Raw genomic sequence first — 10,366 nt, 5'->3', positions numbered from 1 at the left:
AATAGAATATTAGAACAATAAACCCACATTATAGAACTCAAACAGCTGTCAATTAGTTAATTTATAATTGGCATAACTCAAAATTATCGATTTAGCTGAGGTTTTCCCATTGTCCAACACAGACCTTCTGATAACTCCTATTTTGAAAAATGCTAGTGTCAGGAGGTGCAAATGCCATATCTTGCTTGAGAAATATATTTGAGGTATTCAAACTGATAAATCGAATAATTAGTTTTATTTTGATGAGAGAAAAAAACATTGCTGTACAGTAAGCTATTTTGTAAGTTCTGTAACAACGGAGAGGCAGATTGTAAAAATCCAAAAGATAATTTTTGCACGTTTAATCACATGCTTATTCATTTCTTGCCGACAATATTCTGCCAGTGCAGTGCTGTCAGTTCAAACTTCAAATCCTAATATCCGGCTAATCAAATTGATGTGGTATTTATTTTCAACTCCTTTCCTTAATTAGAATTTATGAACAATGTGGATGTATGAGAACTTTAATCGATCCAAATCGACTTTGTCCCTGCAATAAGGTTTTTAATTTCTAAGGCTGTAAAATGAACTAATGATAGTTGTATGCGTCTTTACACGACAATCACTACAGTATCAATAGAAATGGATTTTTAGTTTTATACAGAATGGTCTAGAGAGTGTTTGTACAAATATTCCGTGGTCAGCCGAATGTGCCTGAGTACACCCGATCACTGGGTGTTCCGTCCCGCTATGGAAGGGGTGGCAACACGGAAGTGTCAAGTCATGCCTTATTTGCAAGGTCTTGAGAGTATTGACCCGACTATGTGACGTGTCATTGCCGTGTAGCCATCATGTGGGTATGAGTTCTTGAGTTAAAGAGGTTGGTAATCTGGGGAACGATTGCGAATACCATTCTGGTCGTAATTCGGAAGTGAACTTGCAATTTTTGCTTGATGGTTTAATACAAAAAGCATTGAGCAGCTTAATAATGGTTAAACACAAAATATAAATAACTTATTACTTAATTGGAACCACAATATGATGTTATTATGTCGTTAAAATTACAGGTGACTTAAATGAGTGGTAGGTCGAGTCGTCACGAAAAGAAAACATCGACTCCACTTCCGAGAATTAAGATAACGTCAGATTGAATTTTAATTGCTACGTAAAGTCTTATACTACCAACTCACGTAGCGAGTAGAATACATCCAATAAACAATTCTAGATTTTTCATTTCCCTCAGTTAAGTACAGCAATTACAGCGCTGACCAGCAAGTCATGTCCTGGTAGTGGTGGGATTTCCTGCTCTTCGCACTCTGTCGCTATCTGTGATTCAACCGAGCGAGCAGTGAGTAGTGTGGATAATGTTGTAATTAAGGAAAAAGCCGCCGGGCGGCCTTGGCAGCTGAGAGGAGGTCGCAGTCGCAGTTCTTCAGTTGCCGCGGCCGCAGAAGTTAGTGTGACACACGGACATGTCTAGGCCTCCAGTTCCAGCTCCAGCTGTTCTGCTTCTCCTCCTGCCGCTGCTCTGTGTCAAGGTCAGTCGGTGTTTGTTTACTGTTTCCTTTTCCAGGAAGGCGCTGTAGCTTCTTGCTTATCTCCATCTTACCATGTACTCATCTTTTCATAAATATGACTATGTAGGCGTACTTTAAACAATTCCTATTACGCAATTTTTTTGTATTTTGTTTTTGTATTTTGGAAGTTGATAGTAATAATATTTACAAAAATCTAAAATGTAGCCTAATAAGATCTATGGCAATATAATTCGTGATATTTTAAGTTGTATCAAAAGCCTATTGATTAAGGTAGGAAGAACTGGTCAATGGAATGTGACCAATCTAAACTTTTTAATAGTTTAGCATAAGCAGTAAAACTCTCTTTAATTATTAATTTTAAATGTAAATACGAACTAATAAATTCCTTTTCGTTCGAAATATTTCCTAATTATGGTTTTACTTAACTTTGTGAGTAGGCTAAATAGTAGCAATCAAGTTAAATGGAACATTTTAGTTAAAACATAATAATAATTTCCAAAACTCTGAATACAAAGAAAACAATCGAAAAATTCATAGTCTGTTTTCTGTGTCCAGACAGAGAAATTAAAAACAGATTTTAGAGACATGAGTCCAAGGAAGCAGGATTTTAAAAGGAATGGGGTTTTTGAAGTTAAAGAGAATTCTTGTTTATGTTAAAAGTTTAGGAATAAATGTTCGAATTGGCAGTTAAAAAAAATACTAACATAGTTTAAATTTAAATCTGTTTCATAGCATTAGTATCAAAGTTAATATAAGAGGGTTTAAAAAAAGATGTATCTATAATCGTGGCTTAAACAAATAAAATCAACTACACATACATTTTCGTCACAGTTAGGGGCACTGATACATTTTTTGAACAGCTTTAAATTTTTGTTATTGACGTACAATCCTAAAGATACTGCAGAAATGCAAGGTATTATGTGCCTTAGTACGTAATTTATGCCTTGTAATATTTTATTTCGAAAATGTATTGTGAACAAAAGGTAGCAACTCGTCCATTTGCTATGGTAGAAAATTAAATACACAGTAATTGGGTGTACTTGTAGACGTTTGAACTTATCTAGTGTTATCTGGTGGAGTTTGAATACTCACGAAAAGCGTTGACTTGGAAGCGTCTATGTAGAGGAACTGAATTTGTACATCAAACAGTGGATCCGTAAAAAGGGCGTTTCGAATGCTCCGATCGGCTTTGTTAAGACAATGTACGAAGCGGTAAATTGTGCAAGCGGATTTAGCAAACACAAGTACAAGGAAATCTGTATCTGTTGAGCGAAATGGAAGCTAAGCGCATATTTAACTTGTTTAATTACCTCACATTACAACTAAATCATATTGTGACGAGCCAAGAACGAGGTTTGAACCCTGAAACAACATAAATTGTGTTATTAAATCTTTGGAGTCCAACGGCAATGTTTGGCGTTTGACTAGAGATTTTCACCTGAAACCGATTTCTAGCCTTATTTGGGTTAACTACAAATTATTTAAGAACTACATTATTTTTGTAAATAAAAAAACAAAGTTTATTAACTTTGGTGCAGCTAATACAATCAAAGGCAATACTCTTTCATAATAGTCATAAAATGTATTAACTTAACACCCGTAACTAATTTAAACACTTTCGGATTAAACTACACAGGAGTGACCTTGTGTCATAATACTTCAAAGTTGAATTATAAATTACAATACTGTAATGGTTGTAGTATCTTTATATATCTTATATATAAAGTCAATTAATGTTGAACGTTTGGTTCATATGCAGTCTTTTGGAATATTTATTTAAGTGTCAGCATAAAAAATTAAATTCAGCAGTTCAATTTGGTTAAAAAATTAACACTCGAATACATATCATTCTGCTTTTTAAAATATATATCTAAAATCGCAAAATGGCTTGTAATTTATTATTTGTTCTTAAGAGACAAAATCCGAAGCGACGCCAGCCAGCGCCGCGAGTAGACTCTTCAGCTATTTATAACGATTGTAAATGTTAAAAGTTTTTATATGACTGTAAATCTGAGTTGTTTATTCTACATTTTATATTAGGAAAAAATTGTATATAATGCTATTGGTACTTCGCACTAATACCGTCATACAATAGCTAAAAATAATAATATACCGGTAATAATAATAATAATGATACTTTATTTTTGGGCAAATGAGAATTAATTATCACTAACAATTTAAAAAATAAACATTTCGGAATGTAAGAGTTCAAATCTTTTAGTAAGTTAGCCATAGATTAATTTCCTCTATCATAGGCCTAGTCTATAAGAACATTTCGTTTTTATTTAGATTTAAATTACTTTTAAGTTTGATTTATGTCGTATATAACATTGTAATTTATCCCATAAACAGTCCCAACAATAAAATATGCGCCTTCTAATGATTTTGTTTGTGACTTTTTAATTGAGCACAGAAGGAGTTCGGCATATTGTTTCAGATTAGATCTAAACTAAATTATAGCTGCTGCAAACAAGTTTAGATAGTATCTTGGCTTTTTACTACGCTCTAGAGGTTGAATGAGTTAATTTGGTTTCCTCGTCCCTTGTTATTTGGCTATAATTTTCGTGGATAAAATTACAGTAATGTCAAGGTGCAATAAGCATGACCCTGACCTGGGCTAGAATTTGCAGCGTTTTATTGCCCTCTTGGTATATTACAAAACAATAAATTACACGTTGGGTATTATTACTTAGACGTAAGTCATATTTATGAATTTCTCGAATTGTGAATCCTGTTTTCATTGAGATGCTTTCTTCGACTAATAAATCATCAGTACCTCTTAATTTAAAATTTGTACTAGAGTAATATTAATTAACATCATAGGTTAACTAAGTGCTAATAATACTAATAATACGTAATCAATCTTCGTGTTGGAAATCAGGATGAAACTATACAATTGGTTTATTCGAGGCCGATTAAATATAACACTTGAAATTCGTTTAATTTTGTTAAATATATTCTCCGATAATATCCAAAAAAGCATATCTATACTGCGTATTGTATATGGAATTGGTTAATGGTTTCAGTCGGCGTTAAAGTCAAATTGATAAAATCCATATAATTAAGGATACAAGTAATTCACATGACGATAGACCCATGGTTCAATGTTGTGAATTGATTGATGTGTTTCAGACGGCGTTAAGTTAAATAGATAAAATCAAATAATGAAGACTACAAGTAATTCACATGACAAGTAGGCCTATGTGGTTCAGTGTTGTGAATTGATTGATGTGTTTCAGTCGGCGTTAAAGTCAAATTGATAAAATCCATATAATCAAGGATACAAGTAATTCACATGACGATATACCTATGGTTCAGTGTTGTGAATTGATTGATGTGTTTCAGTCGGCGTTAAAGTCAAATTGATAAAATCCATATAATCAAGGATACAAGTAATTCACATGACGATAGACCTATGGTTCAATATTGTGAATTGATTGATGTGTTTCAGTCGGCGTTAAAGTCAAATTGATAAAATCCATATAATCAAGGATACAAGTAATTCACATGACGATAGACCTATGGTTCAATATTGTGAATTGATTGATGTGTTTCAGTCGGCGTTAAAGTCAAATTGATAAAATCCATATAATCAAGGATACAAGTAATTCACATGACGATAGACCTATGGTTCAATATTGTGAATTGATTGATGTGTTTCAGTCGGCGTTAAAGTCAAATTGACAAATCCATATAATCAAGGATACAAGTAATTCACATGACGATAGACCTATGGTTCAATATTGTGAATTGATTGATGTGTTTCAGACGGCGTTAAAGTCAAATTGACAAATCTATATATTCAAGGATACATATAATTCACATGAGGGTAGGCCTATGTTTCAGTGTTGTTATTATTTTTTAAACGACAAGATAGAGAAAAATCATCGATTGTGTCCATGAATCATGAATATTTAAAATTTTGTCCTACATCTGATAGTAACGTAGATTAGTTTGATCTAAACACACAATAGTTACTATTAGGTAAAATTAATTAATAAATACGGAGTAACTACCGAAGAAATTATATTGGAATAATTGTTATCACTTGATGTTATCAAAACCTACTTATACCACAATATTATATTTATGTCAAATTAATAATAGTATAATTTAGTATATGAGAAAACATAAAATAGAATATAAATTTACCTCTATTAAATTAATTAGTGGTTAATTACACACGTATTACGTGAAATTAATATTCACAAGAATATGAAATCTACCTTTTTATGGTCATATTTTATTTGTATGCTACACAAATATATCAAAATGGAATAAATACCATATGTATTGAATAATAATACATATGGTAATATACATTAATGGTATACATTATGGTAATGTACATTACAACTAGCAACCCTCAATTATGTGAAAACCTAGAACTGTTGAATACAAAAACGATAAGATCTTAGTGTCTAGGTTGATGAGACGATATAAGGCGAACTGAAAGAACAATTTGACAAAAATACTGCATATATGAAAATCGTAGCTTTAAAAGTTACTTAAAATGCCATTTTTATTATTCATATACTAGTTACTCTGTGTGTAGTAAATTACAAGGTGGGGTACGCATACCAAGTGTTATACTTGTATAGCAGGCCTCGCAGATCCCTTGAGATGTCTGACTTAAGATAGACAGACAACCATACCGGAAAAAAATTTTAACACCGTAAAAAGGAGAAATTGTGCCAGCCTGATAGGTTTCAAAAACACTTAGCCTAATCTCATAGACAGACGTAGACTATCATATAAATGCAATACGAGTTCTTGTCTATCTATAAATAAAATGTCATACAACAGTCTACAATGATATCTTTATATTTTACGGATAGTTAGACTAGACGCGTCACGCAGTGTGTTGGATGTTGTAATGTCAAATGCCTTTTCTCAATTTGTTTCCATTTTGATTGATTTTTTATTTTCTCGCTGTCGCCACAGTTACCCATAAGTATGTTCGCTAGTGTTTAGCCAAATCTCATGGTGTGACAAGCATCACACTGAACACATTGTTGTTGCCTACATAAAATGAAGCTTCAGTCGTTCTCGAGATAGAACGTGCAGACAGAAATGCAATTTTTCCAGCCCATCGAGTATTAGACTTCGCTAACGTTCAGCCAATAATCTAAATTATGGTTATTCTCAATATAATGATATGTATTTATGAAACATGATCATCTTTGGCAAACACTAAAAAAGAAATAACTAGTTTTAATATTTTCCAGACTAAATTTACTAATGATAAATACTAAATGTGTTAGTCTAGGTGTTCTAAAATTAATAAAAGTGTACCTAAACGATGATTTAATTTTAGTTATATTTGTATCAAAGATAGACTTTATCAAAACCTCTAATGTTATTCTTAATTTTATAATCGTTCTTACTCGTTTTATATTTGCCAAATTTCGTTTTATACCTATATGGTTTCCAATATGTCTATGCTGCCCTCCTTTAGGTTTCTATCGTCAGCCGCCTTCCCCTAGCAAAAACAATTTTAAAACAAAACAATTGTAAAAATATAGCAAAAAATAGCTAGCACATTCAATTTGAGATACAGGGTATCAATGCTTCTCTTACAATCAAGTATGAGTAGCAAACGTAAATAGTATCACGTCTGCGACAGGCGCTTTAGTGCTGGCTAGTGAACACTACTGAAGATCACTCAGTAGAGAGCCACTGTGAAGGTGTTGAAAGAAGGTAACGAAAATTTAAAAAATGTATCGGTATCCAGAAATATTTAAGATTTTCTTAGTTATATGTGGATATTTCTTAATTTAAATTGGCGTGGATTTGAAACTTTTTGCATACAAATTCTATGCTTCTCTTAGTATGTTCGTAATAAAAGGTAATAACTGTTTACAAGCTGTGGACACTTGGGGATCATATAGCGATACTCTTTTAGTTTAATATTGTGGGCACCCATCATTTTTAATGTGTTTGCACGATCTGAGGTGGCCATCAAGTTATATTATATCTAATATATATTAGTTATTATAAACTTTGAGTTAAAATGTAATTAAAATAAAAAGAGGACTCGATAGAGTCCTTAAAGATATATTTATCGAATCAAAATATGTTTTACAACCACTGTAAACATGATCCAACACAAAAAAAATTCTCACAACTTCAACGTGCTCTGAAATAAAACGTGTAGGATAACCGTAACAGACCGGTCGAGAGGTATCTCATCCTTGGAGGACCCATTTACGTCAGTTCTAATGGCAGCAATTCCACGTAATGAAGGTGTCTTGTATCTAATTATTGAGCCTGTGAGCACTGGATTTACCTTCTACAGTGTAACTAAACACCTTCCTTAATTTGTCTCTTGTTTTGGCAAATTCATCTTTATTAATGTTTCATACTCCTTTGTGCTCTATTATCCTTTGAGCAAAGAAAATTACAATTTGTTAAAACAAAATTGTTTACCAGAGGATTTAGACTCATTAAAAATATTGTAGTCTTGATGGCATATTTTCAGAATGGAATTCATTGCTGTGAGGTGTTGCAATGTAATTAGTATGCCATTAATATCAACAATAAGACACTAACAATACGTTAAGGTAGGGTGAGAAATTGATTACTTTACTAGAATTTAAATTAATTAAATCTGTATCTTTTGTAAGAGAGTAATTAATGAATAAAAATAACTCAGTTTGCTATGCCTTTCAGTATATAAACATTCTTACTGTATCTAAGCACAAACAATGGCAAAGTAAACAAAGATTGAACAAAAATTATGAATTCAGGTATGTATAGGTTGACACAGTACGGGAGTAGGTTTTGAATACTAGTAATGAAAAATGTTTTAACAAGATGCTTATTTTTTATCTTTTAATAAAAAATGTAACAAAATAGTATAAGAAAAATCCAAATGTTAACTATTTTTTATTTGGTGAACTTCAGCTCTTAAAGTTGAGAATGAGAATATTTAAATAAGATGTAACTGTAATATTATCAGACAACTTATAACCCATACGAGATATGTGCTGTTGCTCACCTAATTCAAATTATATATTCACTTTTGCAGAAGTTGTTTTTTTGTTTATACTTAATACATTTTTATTATTGTTACTTTAATGTATCTATACTTGTTCCCAGGTGGTGTCCCCAAGCCCAAGTGAGGGCAAGGAGATCGCAGATAGGCTCGGAGATGACCTCTCTTTTGCCTCGAAGCAAGTGATTCGAGGATTCACCGCCATCTTCGCGCCTCTGTTGGATACTGCCCACGGGTTTGCCAAGAGAAGCGGAGACGGTGACGATGCCTCCCAGAACTTCCGCACAGTGTTGTTGAGAGATGGTGTCAACGCTTTTGGGAAAGGAGTGAAAGCTTCGGCAACAATCTTATCTTCTCCAGCGAGGGTTGTGGGTACCGGATTAGAAGAAATTAACAAGGTCGGACAAGCAGGATTAGAATCTAAAGTTCCTTTAAAAACTGTACCTAACCTCTCACGATCTAAAACACCTCTGGGAATTGAAGATCAGGCCAAAATAGCTTCAACTCTTCTGAACACCACAGCTTCGGAATTTTCCCAGGCAAATCTAGGGGCTGTCTTGGTTGAAGTGGCTTTGAAAAATAGGATCAAAGACATTGGTAACAAAACAGCTACATTTGTGGGGTCTATGAGTGGTCCAGCACCAAAGATCGAGGCAAAGAGAAGTAACAAGCCTGAAGACAATGGAGGACCCGCCGAGGGACCAAAGACTTCTCCAGAGGTTGATGAGCTGTTGGAACAGTTTAACGAAGCTGTCAGGAGAAATGATGAACGCGTTCTGAGTGCACTTAAGCTTGTTCTGGCTCAAATAAATCCTCCAAGTAACTAATTATGTAGGCAATATTGTTCAGTAGATAAAATGAAACGTGTTTTGATATTAGTTAATACTGAGTAATCCAAAGAGTTTTTAAAGAGTTAGATAAATAGTTTGAATATAACTGTAATAGTTTTTATATTAATTTAGCATTTTATATAAGTAACATTGATAATGTATACAAAAATAATTCTAGTTCTCAAGCATTCATAGATGCTTTTATTTATATCGTATGTATATCACATAAGAATTTATATGTATGTGTAACCGATGATTTAAGATCTATCTCTTCTCAAGAGAAATAGTTTAAATTCTAGTATGTACAAAATGAACAGTTTTAAAGAATATGTATATTTTGATTTAAGTGATTTTAAAAGAAGTTATTAATATGCCAGATTTATAATAGTAATGAAATAATTCTGTTAGATTTAATAAATAATGAATTGTAGCTTATATTGAAAAAATAATTTTCACGATGTATTTTATATACGCCGGTAAAATCATTTCAATAAAATAATTGAATAAACACTAAGTGATTGTATGTGAACAAATTCACTATGCAATATTTTTAATAAAGTTATTATTACTGGCTCCAGTACTTTACATACAGTTTGATATTTCATTTTAAACCCTTCTATGAAACTACGAAGACCTTCACGAATATACCTAACACAAAACGTGAGATTCTACTGTGAAAACCAGCCAAATGTACATTATGTGCCTAATGGAGCTTCCGGCAAATGAAATCCATCTGTAAAGTAATGTCTAAAGCCGAGGTGGCGGTATGTAGTCGATCAATAACTGCGGCAACAATCTGTCAGTGAGTTGTTGACAGGGCTGCGATCATCCAGCGACAGGAGATGGATTAAATTGTGCCCTGGAGTGCCATCACTCTGCTCCCCCTCTGTCAGTACATGAACTGTACACATCTTTAGGGCTACCATATACATATAAATACGGCCGGAGTTGTGGAAAAAATATCGGGGCTTTAAAAAAGGTGCAAATTAACATGGAAGACAAATTAAGGGACAAATTAATAA

At 32.9% G+C, this 10,366-nt stretch overlaps 1 protein-coding gene across 1 annotated transcript; it reads left to right on the top strand.

Annotated features, from left to right (window-relative positions):
* Positions 1-1,324: 1,324 nt before the first annotated feature.
* On the top strand, positions 1,325-9,931 carry LOC124373960. The gene is made up of 2 exons (XM_046832270.1): positions 1,325-1,517; positions 8,619-9,931. Exons 1-2 carry the CDS (start codon positions 1,452-1,454, stop codon positions 9,339-9,341), a joined length of 789 nt encoding a protein of 262 aa, XP_046688226.1. The 5' UTR covers positions 1,325-1,451; the 3' UTR covers positions 9,342-9,931.
* Positions 9,932-10,366: the final 435 nt, after the last annotated feature.

Source organism: Homalodisca vitripennis, chromosome 1 (assembly GCF_021130785.1).
Source record: "Homalodisca vitripennis isolate AUS2020 chromosome 1, UT_GWSS_2.1, whole genome shotgun sequence".
Taxonomy (NCBI): Eukaryota; Metazoa; Arthropoda; class Insecta; order Hemiptera; family Cicadellidae; genus Homalodisca; species Homalodisca vitripennis.
Note: the sequence above shows the minus strand (reverse complement) of the source record. Positions and strands in the feature narration are given on the sequence as shown.